Here is a 14,275-nt window from a genome sequence, read left to right as displayed (position 1 = left end):
TCCCCCCTTCCCAAATGCAGTTGTGTTGAAAGAAAGGATTGGTGCTGAAATGCTGTGATTAAAATTTAAAATCTGACCTCACAGATATGCTAAATTATTCCAATTTCTTGGTCTTGCACTCAGCAGTTTTTCATTTTCTTTTCTTGGTTTTGTTTTTTGTTTTTTGTTTTTTTATGGACAAGATAAACCTTTTCACAAGGAAAAAGAAAAAAGGTCAAAAAACCTGACATAATTTCCATAAACGACACTACCAAAACTCCACTAAAAATCCAAAATTTTAATCTTGGAACAATGACCTTTTTACAAAGATATTTTAAAGATTGAGTGTACATATTCACAAAAGCAACGAGCTAAGGCATATTGTCCATAGCCATGTTTATAAATTAAAGACTTTAAAAAGCCGTGTCACTTGACCTCATTTAAACCTTGTCAAGATACAGGCAGTAAAAAAATTTTAAATGCTAGACTTCCTTTTACATATAGTGGACTGTCGGTTTATACAATTATCATGAGTATGAGCTAGATTAATTTCAAATCACCGAAACAAATACTCTAGTAGGAGCATGAAGCTTAACCATTAAAGTGCTCATTAGAAACCCAACATTTCAATTACAATTAAGAAATGTTAAAGATATTACATTCCTTATGTATCGAGTCTGAAAGTACAGTATGTACACAATCTACAGTCTTGTCTTTATAAATAGGAAATAATTTATTTATATATCTCAAACATGACTAGCAGTTGAAGGGAAGCTGAAAGATTATTTCAATTTGGCCAGAAAAAGGAAAAAAAAACTCAGAACAGTCATCCCATACATACAGGTATCAGAATTCCGTATCCCAAGCACTGCCATTTTGGCCAATCTCTTTGACTAGACCTCTTCCATCCACTCACGAAACACCTGCCAGTACACTGCCAGTAGAGAATTACAGCATCTCTCTTCTCATGGAATTGCCTGGGTCTCTAGAACTGGCAAGGCTGCTGCTAAGAGAAAACATAATGAGACCTAAGTTCCTTAATTAAACAGAAGAAACGCACTGCAATGTATTACAGTTTGCAGAGATAAAAGAACTCTGAACTAGACTGTCAAACAATAAAAATTTGGATGGTTTTTATTTTAGTTTTTGAATTAACTGTAGTGCTTGTAAAAAAAATGAGACAAAATTAATTCAAAGGCATCTGTGACAAATTTAAAAGCCTCCATCAGCTTTCTTATAAAGCCCTAACCAGCTCTTTTCAATCCAGAGTCGCAATATGTTTGCTAGTCAAGTCTCTTGTCTGACAGGAGCTAATCAAATCTCTCCGTCTCACAATCAGTCCTCTGTGATTTTGACTTAAGAGTTTTGCAGCATGTAGTATTAAGCTGTGCACAGATTAAGCTTGTTCCACGCAGGTCTAATACCAGGTACCTCTGAAACGTTACCTTTGTACATCGTTGTACTTCCCACAGTGCACATGCTTTTCAATGATCCCCTTCAAAGAATAACATGACAAGTTTTCAACAATACAAACAATCTTAAAACACAAGACCCAAGAGTGTTCATGAAAGTACAATAAAAAATTATTTAACTTCCTCTCACTGCTTTTCATTTCTCAGCTGCCATGAAAGCCAACATTCTATTTTTTTTTCCCCCAGTCTTTTCACCGATTTTACAGCTGGACTTTGTAATTTTCAGACAGATACAAGAGTATACCCACTCACATACAGTAACATGATTACAGTAAAACCAAAGCCACAAAATAAAGTAACAGTGAACATTCCGTAAGCGGAATTTTAACTTTTGGTCAACACTTCTCCTAGGCTAAAAGCAAAAATATGCTGTACAAAATCACTTTAACATCTGCAAGAATAAGCCTCTTGTTTACTTTAGCCTCAGCTTAGTGTGTGGTCAGCCTGAACTATGCAATTTCTTAAAAGAACAGGTAGATAGGAGATTGTAAAGCTATATTTCTTCCCTAGTTGTACCCATTAGCAGATTCTTCCCTTGCAAAACAACATTCATGTGAAAAAATGTACTGTGGCGCTCAGAAGAGTTGAAGGCAAACAGATGTATATGGGCAACAAAAGCTGTCAAGGTGACAAACGATTCAATGGACTGCTTTCTTCTCCACCTGCAGCCAACTTGAGGGTTGTTAGCTTTCGAGGGGGATGCTGAGGACTCTTACGAAGGTTGTCGTCCATCTGCAGAGAAATAATGAGAGCCGGATCTGGCAAACAGTAGAATATAGATTATACAGTTAGTCTATTTGTCAGGGCTGCCATCCTTAATGCTGGTTTGGGGTATTTTTCACCCTGTTACTTCAGGCACAGCCAAAACTGATGCCTTGGTTCCTTTCCACTCCCAAATAAATGCTTGGGTTAGAGCTGCTATTCATTCCATTAGCATAGGGTGCATCAAACCCAGGGCAAATAGGTGTGCTTCTGCTCAAATCATTTCAGCAAGACTACTGAAGAAAGCAATATTGCTACCTTTGTCTAAGAGGTCAAAGTTTCAATTCTGTGCAGCAGCCAAGTGCAGCTAGAAAGCAGATCAAAAGTCAAACTGCCAACATCAATGGATGCTTTTGCATGTTCAGCAGCTTGAAAGAACAAATCTTTTTCAAATCAGAAATGTTCTGGAGGCACTGCACAAATTTAGATTAGTTTTCAGATTTCGGAAAGTATTTAATAAAGAACTTGTGATGAAACCTTTTCAAAGACAGGTTAAAATCAATCTCTAAATATAAAGATTTTACATTTTCATAGGAAATCAATCTAATGCCCTGTGCCTAATGTGGTATCAAAAAGAGTCTAGTTACTACAGAATAAACAGAATCACAGAAGACAGCACAGTGGAGATCTTCAGAGGTTGTCTAGTCCATCCCATTCCCTCAAGGTAGGATCAGCTTTACCTAAACCATGCCTGACAAATGTCTATGTAACCCATTCTTTAAAACTTCCACAGCCAGGCTTCAATACCACAAAAAGGAGATACAGTCAATACCTAATGCTACAGAAACTGATCAGAGTTAATGATCTATATCATACACTGATCTTTTTCAGGAAGAAATGCTTTCTATCCTTCTAGTTAAAGCATTCTGCCTGCATCAGAAGACTAATTCTTCACAAGTATTTTTCACATAAGTTTTATAGCTTTTGATATGTTGCCTTAGAAACAAGTATAAAGAAATAAAAGCTAGAAGTCGAACAAAGAGGACAAGGAGTGACTGTAGGTTAGTGACTACAGCATTCATCTGGGAGCAAGGAGAGCTGGTGATGGGCAGTAACTTGGAGGACCATTTCTGAGTTTTGATCAATACATTTGCATGTTCCTCTGCTGGAATGTACACTTGCAGAAAGATACCCTTCTTTTGTTTGTATGCACACTGTCAAGACAATGTTCTTTTGATGGTAAACAAAAATACTTTTTAAGTACAAGACTCCATTAGTTATTCCTTTCAAATGACTAATATTCCTCCCTCCTCTCTACACAAAGTAACCCACTAGAAGAGAAGCAATTAAAATGAAATGTCCACTGTATGGTTGCAGTTGCCATGCAAGAATATCTGTGAACAAGTAACCACAACGAAGCAGGAAAATTACAGACTGAAGCAAAAGTAACCTTTTCAATCAAGTTGGATTCCTTATTTACAAGCTGTGTGAGTTTCTGCAGATTAGCATCTGCTGTATCCTGTCCAGCTGGAGAATGGCCTGGAGAGTGAAGGCAGAAAGATGAAGAGTGAAAGGGTATTTACGAAAGCTTTTAAACCCCCAAAAAATAAACCCACACCGGAGAGAAAGTTCATGCAGTATTTTTATCCTCAGAAAAATTTCAGTGGAAAAGCCATTCCATGTGAGAAAAACAGGAGTGCTAAGCATGAGCCATATCACAGATACAGGTGTGTTTTGCCAATGATTGACAGTCTAAAATTGAGTATTAACACTTGCTTTTAATTTTCAATCCTTTCTGCACAACTGTGGAAATTTCTCTACTTAATTTCCCCACAAAATCTCTACCATAAACTACATAAAATCTAATTCTGCCTTGGCTCACAGACGGAATCCTGGAGTTCTAATTCAAACAAGGCTACACATGACAAAAAGGGGAAAAGAAATACAGCTTACCTGAGACAGTTAACCTGAAGTAGCAAGTTAAAATATCATCACAGAATCTACACAGATTGGGAAGCTGTTTCAAATGCTCTTGTAATTGTACTCTGGGGAAGCACACTTTATAAATCGGTGCAAGGAAACCAAACACAAAGGCATCCAAGGTGGTAGGCCTGAAAAGAGTGACAAAAAAAAATACCAAAGTGACTGAAGTAAGACATTAAGACACCCACAACGTAACCGTTTTCTGTGTATGTCAAATACAACCCAGGACAGAACACAGCTCTTCTGGCATTCCACCTTTTCATATCAATCTGGTAAATGCTTTGTACAAGCTATCTACTGATTTCAGCACCTCTAAACCAGAGACATGAGGCCAAGCTGAAACAGCAACTAATGGCACTAAAATCCAGTCACGCTGTCACATACACTGACAAACAAGCCACCGTAAAACACATTTCTGGCACCACAAAAGCCAAGCTGTATGCCAGGGGACTAGGATCCTCTCTCATGCAGTGGTCCAACTTCAGTGGCTGGAGCAACAGATCATCCTTTTTAGGATCTGTTGGCATTATGTTGTTGGCAAGACCTGCTTCCTGCTCTGTGCACACACCACAGGAAGAGGAGTGTTCCTGGAGCTATACCCTCCTTCCATGCAGGCAGTGGTAACACCTCAGGCTAAAAGCATTTTTTCTACATACAACCACAGGAGGTGACATTCAGTGGCTAGAAAAGCATTCTTAATGCTACACTAACTCATGAAGCACCCCACATTTTCTTAGAAGCTGTAGGCAGCATCTGCCTCTCTGTGGAAAAATACATGAGAAGGGAGACACCACATTGCCTTAGTTCAAAGATCTTGTGCCCTGTTTGCTCATTCAGATTTATCTGAAAAGCAGAATGAGAGACATGAAAATACCATGCAGCACTTTTAACATTCTGGCAGCTTAAAAAAAAAAAAAAAAAAAGTTAAAAAGTTTGTGTTCAGAGAGTCATGTGGTACCTGTTTCATTAGTCATTAAAAAAAAAAAAATTACACTCACGTATGTCCAAAGAAAAACTGGGAAGTCCCCAATCTCTTCGACAGGAGATTTAGGCACTCCTTGGCATCCCTGTATATCTGATGAGACACAAGACTGTCTAAGAGCCCTACGTGTGGCAAGGCTAACATGCACAGCATCGTTCATCATTTGATGCTGTGCTAGACTGTGTTTCACTTCTTGTCTTTGACAGCACCAACTTAGAAATTCTTTACTACACAACACACACCTGTGCTTCCACTTCAGTCAGACTGTAGAGTGGAGGCCCTCCCCTGGTCAGCAAGATCCTGTTCAGCGCTTCCCTGGACATCTTTCCAGGCAGATAAAACCTCAGTGGGAAGGCAATCCTTGAGGCAAACCATGGCTTTGTCACACTGCAGTAATTTTCAGCCTCAACCCAGAAAGTATGCAGCTGTATCAACACAAGGAAAAATATGACTAGAATTTAAGCAAAAATAGTAGACATCTCTTAAAATTTTTATGTGCAAGATCTCTGTCAGAGAAGCACAAGCACTGGGAATTACTATAATTTAAGGCAATGAGGCTCCAGAAAGAATTATACTAATCCTTTGAGTGTAGGAGTATATAATTAAGGCAATAGCTACCCTCCACCTAAAAAAAACCAACAAGTATAATACACAGACCTATATACACATGTATAAAATTACATACACACTCATGTTTATGTATGTGTATATATATGCACACACACACTGTACATAGAAAATACATTACAAAAAAAAGTTGGAGACATACAGGATCAGGTTTGACCTTTATAGAATTTTTTTTTAATTTTGTATAAATCTTAAAATATATTATGAAATGATGAATGCGAAACCCTGCGGGCCAGATGAAGAGGCTAGCCTATGGTAGCATCTGGTCAGAATATTTTTTCCTGTACAAACTGAAGCTAAAGTCATTCAAGAGATCCAATGTCTGGGGATTTTTATAGCTGTAATGTACTTACACTAAATTGGTGAGGGCATGGGGCTACATGTTATTTAGAAATGAAAAATGAAACTACTGATGGGTATTTTAATTTCTCAAAAGTTCTAACTGAACAGTTCAAAAGGCTTCCACAGTTGTGCACCACATATCAGACATACCACATCTTACTCCAAGCTTTTTCAAAATAATCAAATGAAACAAAAAACGGCTGCAATAAGCTGTTTTCAGGATACTGTTTCCCAAAAAGCATCTAAAAGAAAAAAAAACATCCCTAGGTGACCTTTTAAAATGTCTTTCATAAATTATTATTATTACTTCACACCCCACAAACACACACTTCTTTCATTTTCTAAAGTTCCTAGGCAGTATTTCCAAAATTGGACTAAAAAAGCAAATACATTCAAGCCAGGTCTATGGCTGAGAGACTTTAAAGTCTCTCCCACTGGGCGCCTCCTGCAGCATTCACTTCCAAAAATTCTGACCATTATAAGGTATTTCTCAATACTTACCAGAGCAGGAAGCAGCTTCTCTTCAAGCAGTGCAATATATGCCAGTGTATCAGCTCCTTGTTTTGCAGACAATTCATAATCAGCATTATATTTCTATAAATTTAAAAAAAAAAAAAAAATACTACAAATAGTATTACACAGAACTTCCCAAAAAGACAATCCAGTTGCTTCAAACTTAACAGCTATCAAGCTAGTAAATGTAACAGCATTTTTGGGACAGAAAGCATGCACTCACTAGAATTTAGTCCTTCAAGACAGCTACGTCAAACCTCTTAGCATTTCCCTTTTCCACTTTCCCATTCTCAGATTTCTGGGCTTCCCCTATGCCCAAAATAACTTGTGTCTCCTTCTCATTGCTTTCCAAGCAACTGCCCAGTGATACAGAGGCAATTTTTCAGTATTTAGGGATGTACCAAATTTCTAGCAAGCCTCCATCTGGCACTTAACCTGGTGTAAACATAAAAGAAAGGCAAGCATTTCCATCTTTTGCTTTTAATTACCATTCTAAAAGTTTAGAAACTGTATGCTACCAGTATAAGGGAGCAAATGCACAGCCAAATTAATGCACTTACAGCTGACCAAGCTTTTAATTCTGACACTGTACCCTTTTAAGGTACATTAACAAGGCTGATATGTGGTTTGTTTTTTTGGGGGGAGGGGAGATTTGCTTTATGAATTTAGAAACAAAAAGTCAGTGCTGACCCTAGATATCTGAAAAGAAAGCGTATTATTCATAGAATCATAGAATGGTTAGAGTTGGAAGGGACCTTAAAGATCATCGAGTTCCAACCTCCCTGCCATGGGCAGGGACACCTCCACTAGACCAGGTTGCTCAAAGCCCCATCCAGCCTGGCCTTAAACACTTCCAGGGATGGGGCATCCACAACCTCCCTGGGCAACCTGTTCCAGTGCCTCACCACCCTCACAGTAAAGAATTTCTTCCTAATATCTAATCTAAATCTCCCCTCTTCCAATTTAAAACCGTTACCCCTTGTCCTGTCACTACACTTCCTGACAAAGAGTCCCTCTCCAGCTCTCCTGTAGGCTCCCTTCAGATATTGGAAGGTTGTTATGACGTCTCCCCAGACCCTCTCTTCTCCAGGCTGAACAACCCCAGCTCTCAGTCTCTCCTCATAGGAGAGGTGCTCCAGCCCTCTGATCATCTTCGTGGCCCTCCGCTGGACCTGCTCCAACAGGTCCATGTCCTTCCTGTGTTGAGGACTCCAAAGCTGGACACAGTATTCCAGGTAGGGTCTCAACAGAGCAGAGTAGAGGGGTAGAATCACCTCCCGCGACCTGCTGGCCGCACTTCTCTTGATGCAGCCCAGGATGTGGTTGGCTTTCTGGGCACATTGCCGGCTCGTGTTGAGCTTCTCATCCACCAACACCCCCAAGTCCTTCTCCTCAGGGCTGCTCTCTAGCCATTCTCCGCCCAACCTGTATTTGTGCCTGGGATTGCCACATCCCAGGTGCAGGACCCTACACTTGGCTTGGTTGAACTTCATGCGGTTTGCACGAGCCCACCTCTCAAGCCTGTCCAGGTCCCTCTGGATGGCATCCCTTCCCTCCAGTGTGTTGACCGCGCCACCGAGCTTGGTGTCGTCGGCAAACTTGCTGAGGGTGCACTCTATCCCACTGTCCATGTCCCTGACAAAGATGTTGAACAGCACTGGTCCCAGTACCGACCCCTGAGGAACTCCACTCGTCACTGGCCACCAACTGGACATTGAACCATTGACACAACCCTTTGAGTGAGGCCATTCAGCCAGTTCCTTATCCACCAAGTGGTCCATCCATCAAACCCATGACGTTCCAATTTTGAGAACTGGATGTCGTGCGGGACAGTGTCAAACGCTTTGCATAAGTCCAGGTAGATGACGTCTGTTGCTCTGCCCTTGTCCACCAAGCCTGTGGCAGTATCGTAAAAGGCCACCAAATTTGTCAGGCACGATTTGCCCTTGGTGAAACCATGTTGGCTGTCTCCAACCACCTCATTATTTTCCATGTGTCTTAGCAGAGATTCCAGGAGGATCTGCTCCATGATCTTGCCAGGCACAGAGGTGAGGCTGACTGGCCTATAGTTCCCTGGGTCTTCCTTTTTTCCTTTTTTGAATATTGGGGTTATGTTCCCCTTTTTCCAGTCAGCGGGAACTTCACCAGATTGCCATGATTTCTCACATACGATGGAAAGTGGTTTAGCAACTTCATCTGCCAGCTCCCTCAGGACCCGTGGATGGATTTCGTCAGGTCCTGTGGACTTATGCACCTTCAGGTTCCTTAAGAGGTCTCAAACCTGATCTTCTCCTACTGTGGGCAGTTCTTCATTCGCAGAGCCCTCTGTTTTTGCCTTCCGTGACTTGGGCAGTGTGGTAAGAGCCCTTGCCAGTGAAGACTGAGGCAAAAAAGTTGTTCAGTAGCTCAGCCTTAACCATATCCTGGGAGGCCAGGTCTCCCATTTCCTTCCGGAGAGGGCCCACAACTTCCCTAGTCTTGCCTTTATCCCTGACATATCTGTAGAAGTTTTTCTTATTGTTTTTTATGTCCCTGGCTAGATGTAGTTCTGCCTGGGCTTTCGCTTGCCTGATCTGGTTCCTGGCCACTCGGACAGTTTCTTTATATTCTGGGCATTCTACCCGTCCCTGCTTCCACCCTCTATAGGCCTCCTTTTGGGTCCTGAGCTTGTCCAGCAGTTCCTTGTTCATCCACGCAGGCCTGCTGGCTATTTTGCCTGACTTCTTTTTTGGAATGCACCTCTCCTGAGCTTGGAGGAAGTGATCCTTGAATGCCAACCAGCTTTCTTGGGCCCCTCTCCCCTCCAGTTTTTTCTCCCAGACTACCCTGCCAATCAGATCTCTCAGGAGACCAAAGTCTGCTCTTCTGAAGTTCAGGTAGCTTGCTGCACACCCTCCTCGCTGCCCTATCAATCTTGAATTCTACCATTTCTTGGTCGCTGCAGCCGAGGCTACCCTTGAACTTCACACTCCTCACCAGCCCCTCCTTGCTGGCAAGGACAAGCTCCAGCACGGCTCCTTTCCTCATTATACTATATACTTTACACTTGAGTTATACTTTAACTTAAAGAGGGTTTTCTTTTCCAACATTAAGGGATCTTTGGTATTCAAATGGCTATGAAACTTCTGAATTTTAAAAGAACTCTCTAAAATCTCATCTCAAATGCACAGTTTTCAGATTCTGTTTTTCTCTCCCCAAAGATTTAAAGTTTCACTAACATGGCATTCATCTGATAATCTTCTTGACTAGGCAGAACCTGAATTGCTAATGTAAAGGCAAAACAGTGGGCTGGAGGACCATCTTAGAAATAAAAAGATGCTGCCATGCTTTATTAGACATCTTTGTAATTTGTGAAAAGAAATCATAGCTTTATTCTTTGTGAATAAAATGCTAAGAGATCTGCAAAAGGCAAGTAGAGTTGGCAACACAATAACATCATGTGCATCAATAAATGCTTGCAGACATTTTTACGCTACAAGCTATAGAAAAACTACATAGATTAAAAACAATGCTGTATGTATTATCCTTAAAAAAAAAAGGGCACTCGGAGACGATTACCTGCTTAAGCAGGTAAAATCACATGTCCCGAACTGTGATATCTGAGGTCTGCAAAGCCATAACATAACATTGATAAAAGTGTTATGATTAAGAGCAGGGTGCTCAGTGAGAAACTGCTCAATTAAGGCCAGTTTGTTGTCCTTCTCAATGAACAGTTTTCTCCTGGCTATTTTTAAATCTTTCACATAACTAACAATTAAACTTTCAAACAGCAATCTGCTATCCAGCATTTTGCAAGTCTCATGCATGTATGAAAAACAGGAAAGCTCTAGGTCTAAACTCAGTTCCAGGTTTTCAGAAGCCTCTATCAATGCATAAAGGGGACGTGTAGAATCACTACAAGGCAGGGAAAACAAATCTTAGGAAAGAGACCTACCTGCTTTCTTAAGAAGTTTAATATTTTTGCTGGCTGAGAAATAACAATGTCTTCTGATATCAGGACCGGCACATCTCCTAGAAGGCATAAATAATATAGTCAACAATGTATATGGATGAGTTCTAACACAACTAGAAAGCAATCAGTCACTTCATCTACTTTTCTTTTCTCCATAGCATGCTCTGATCTTCCAAATATGTATGCGTAAAGGATGCTTTACATAGCAGGCGAGTTCCATCAAGGTCACAAATACATTTAATGTATTGTGGCCTTCACTAACAACAATACATAAAAAGGGGCCCACATCAAATCAGACTGAAGCCAATGTCTTCCGCTAGATTTATGGTACTTTGAGAACCAGGCCACTGGATTTCAGACATTCATCTTAAAACAACAATTCCAACCCAGTCCAGCTGCCCTCTCAGCTCATTCACCTCTGGGCCTCTCCTTCCTTCTACTCCAGTTTTTCCCCTGCCCTTCCGCTCCAAATCCATTTTAACCACCTGTTTTCTCCAGCCTTGCTACAACTACTGCCCAAGCCACCACTGTATAACCATGAACTATTGCAGAACAAAGTGTTTCCCTTCTTCCAGAAGCTTACTGATCAGCCTTTACTAATCAGATTTTTATATCAAACACCGTAGAGTGTAAAATCTCTGTAAAGGACTATCTTATAGCCCCTTTGCAACATAATTGCCACACATAGTTGATACTTTAATAGTATTTAGCAGCGCAGTCATGTTAGACTATCAGCAACACTTACTATTTGGATTCTTTTTTAATGGATTTTATGTATTTTGGCTGTGAAGAAAGCCACTGAACTTTTGGCAAGTACACCCAGCTAGTTCTTGGTATTTTCTACTAAGAGAAAACAATACACTGAAAAGCAAGAATCAAAGGCACAACTTCTTGCATGGACACAATAATGCCTAAACTGATGATGTGGTAAGTGTAAATGACAGAGTACTTTAACGCTGCGGTGATTTTACCTCTCTGGAATACACCAAGACAATAACTTAAATGCTGAGCAAACAAATAAGCAATGATTAGAAGTATCCAACATGAAAAAGTCTGATACCTTATACTCAGCTTCTCTGGCAACTGGTTGTTAGTCAACCTCTAACTCAGCCCAGTACTAAACATCCCAGCTGGTCCAAGCTACACTCTCCAAGCTCACATTCCACTTCAAACTGTGCCAGCCCATTAAATCACAGAGAATTAAAAAACACCATTTCCATACATGAGTCTAGTTCCTACCATTATACATATGCAAAGTGCAAAAAGCTTAAAAATTTGCTTTCACTCCACCATCAGTTTAGACTGCCTGACAGAAACACTTGGCACCACAGCTTTGTTGACTGTCTGCTGTTTCACCCGTACACGTTTTAATAACGTGTTCTTTGAGGCACTTTATTTACATCTTCCATTATTTTACCCCCACAAATTCATCACCCTTGATCCTGTAAAGTCATTTATTGACATATCGTGAAAGCAGGCAGCCTTCACGGTGGTGGGTTACACTCATGAGCACAAAACCAACGCAAATGCAAAAACTGGACCCCGGTATGATTACAAGACTGAAAAAAAAATGCGAAGATGGTACCTTTCGGAGCTCTCCAAGAATTACTTATAGTATTCACTGTCAGGGGAGCACCAGAAAATTTGGCATAAGCCTGCAATAAAGATTGTGGGGAAAGAAATGCAGTCACCATGTGCAAGAAAAGCCTAAGACAGCACCTTAAAAGTTGTTTTATACAGCTTCGGACACTGAAGACCGACTAAAAGCAAATGCGCCTGCCAGCGCATTTGCTTTTAGTCCGTCTTCAGTGCCCTGATGCGTTTCTAGGACAAGCCGCCTGCCAAAGGCCGAGGCCCCGGAAGGCTCGACGCCCTCAGCAAGGGCAGCGGCCATCCCCGCGGCTCCGGGGGCCAGGGAGGGACGCCCGACACCGCGGCCAAGCGGCTCCCCGTGAGGAAAAGAGCCGGGGGGCCGCCGCCTCGCACCCCCGGCCCAGCGCGGCGGCGGCGGGCCCCTCACCCGGTACCGGCCCAACGCCTCAGGGCGACAAGGGCGGGCGCGCCCCTCAGCGGCGCCGCCTCGCCCGCGGGGAAGAGCAAGGCAAACCCCGGAGAGCTTTTCCTCCCTCCCTCCCTCCCTCCTGGGGCGGGTGGCAGCCGCCGGCCGTTACCATGACGGTTAGAGACTCCGGGTGCAGGGAGGGCAGCCCCCAATCGCCTCCCCAGCAGCTCAGCTCCATGGGAGCCGCCATCTTGTCCGCCGTTCACGCGCCGGCCCGGGAAGCGCGGCGCTGCTACCCTCGCATGGCGGCGCCCGAGCACCGCCGGCCGTCCCTCGGGAAGGGAGAAGGCGGCGGGAGGGGCCGGTGCCGTCCCCCGCGCCCATGTAAGGGTGTCCTGCCCTCCCGCGGATCCGCTGCCCGGGTTGCCCAGGGGCGAGGCGTCGCTGAGGGAAAAGGGCGCGAAGCCGCTGCCCGGTGAGGCAAGGCCGCCCGCCCTGAGGTGGGTGTTCCACCTTCCTGGTGAAACAGGGCGGCTTATGCTGCCGCATGGCTGAACCCCAGCCCCCTGGGCACCCTTGTTACACACGGAGCTGTGCTTTTCCACAGGAGCAAAAAAAATGCGGCTTTCGATCCCAGGTGGGGAGCAGTCGTCAGCATATTTGGCTTTAAAAAATAAGGCACTCTGATCATAGGGTACCGGTTCTGACCAGGTTATAATGATAACCCGCCCGTTCGGTGTGGTTGGGTTTTTTTTTTTGTTTGTTTTTGTTTTGTTTTGTTTTGTTTTTTGTTTTTTTTAGTTTTTTTACTGTGGACCTTTAGAGGCATCAGGTTGTCAGCTGTTTCATTTCAGCGTTCGTGCAGGCGTGCCAGAGCACAGCTAAATAGTAAGTTAAGTAAAATGTTTCCATCATTCCCACACAAGGAAAAATATCACATGCTGACTTAAAAAAAAAAAAAAAACAAAAAAAAACCAAACCAGATACCCCCTCCCCCGTCACCCCCCTTCCCAAAACAACCTGCACTGACTACCTTTATTCAGGTCTGTGCATAAAGAGACCAGAAGGGAACGGCAAAGCTCCATCTGTCCTCCCCCGTCCCCTCCTTCTACCCCCCTCCCTTCCCCCGTGGTTTCAGGTCTGCATGAAATTTGTGGCAGAAAGTGTCATGCTAAAAATCTATGACACCGATCTGAGATCATTCTTCTCCAGTTTCGGAGGAACATGGAAGAAGAAACGTATCTTTTTTTTTTTCCTCTGAAAAACACAACACTGGCAATGTTAACAGTAGGAGAAAATTGTTGGTTTGTTTTTGGTTTTGTTTTTTTTTTAATGGCTATATTACATTTATCCCTGGAATAAGGTACGTAAGTTACATATTTCTAAGGGCACTTTTCTCCTCTTTTCCTCCCTGCAAGGACTAGCTACCTTCTAGTCAGTCTGTCCAGGTACTTTGGCCTGTTCACTGTGTGATCACCTCGCTGAGATGTGCAAGCTCTGGAGGCAAGGGTAGCTCTTAACAGCTGTCACCTTAAACATCTGTTTCTATAAGGAGGATGAGCCAGCTTATGGCTGTTCTTAAGGCTGCAAGAAAGCTTAGGAGGTAAATAAGAGAGTAGACTTTCTTTGCATTGCCTTAGGGCCCAATTCATCTCTGTTCTGTTGTGGAGCCACAAGCAAAGATGGAAAAAAAGGCAACCTGCATCTTCCCTCCCCCACCC

At 42.6% G+C, this 14,275-nt stretch overlaps 1 protein-coding gene across 4 annotated transcripts; it reads right to left on the bottom strand.

Moving 5' to 3' along the window:
* Positions 1-258: 258 nt before the first annotated feature.
* Positions 259-12,856, bottom strand: MTX3 (metaxin 3). 4 transcript variants are annotated; one of them, XM_074166064.1, is made up of 9 exons: positions 12,724-12,856; positions 12,138-12,207; positions 10,535-10,611; positions 6,589-6,681; positions 5,361-5,543; positions 5,135-5,211; positions 4,107-4,264; positions 3,604-3,692; positions 259-2,183 (listed from the first exon to the last, which is right to left on the bottom strand). In XM_074166064.1, exons 1-9 carry the CDS (start codon positions 12,802-12,804, stop codon positions 2,073-2,075), a joined length of 939 nt encoding a protein of 312 aa, XP_074022165.1. In that variant the 5' UTR covers positions 12,805-12,856; the 3' UTR covers positions 259-2,072. The 4 variants fall into 4 exon arrangements, with proteins under 4 accessions (XP_074022165.1, XP_074022166.1, XP_074022168.1 ...); XM_074166065.1 differs by having other exon boundaries at positions 259-2,209; positions 12,724-12,831; XM_074166067.1 differs by lacking the exon at positions 3,604-3,692 and having other exon boundaries at positions 264-2,183; positions 12,724-12,830.
* Between the last annotated feature and the right edge of the window lie 1,419 nt (positions 12,857-14,275).

The sequence above is a fragment of the Numenius arquata genome, chromosome Z, assembly GCF_964106895.1.
Source record: "Numenius arquata chromosome Z, bNumArq3.hap1.1, whole genome shotgun sequence".
NCBI classification, from domain to species: Eukaryota; Metazoa; Chordata; class Aves; order Charadriiformes; family Scolopacidae; genus Numenius; species Numenius arquata.
This window is presented reverse-complemented; position numbering and strand designations above follow the sequence as displayed.

Excerpts from the sequence above, each read along its gene's own strand:
- MTX3 (XM_074166064.1), bottom strand. The coding sequence starts at position 12,804 with ATGGCGGCTCCCATGGAGCTGAGCTGCTGGGGAGGCGATTGGGGGCTG. Across the intron at positions 6,682-10,534 it reads TAAACTTCTTAAGAAAGCAG|AAATATAATGCTGATTATGA; the intron begins GTAGGTCTCTTT and ends TTAAATTTATAG. Across the intron at positions 3,693-4,106 it reads CTTCAGGTTAACTGTCTCAG|GCCATTCTCCAGCTGGACAG; the intron begins GTAAGCTGTATT and ends TTCACTCTCCAG.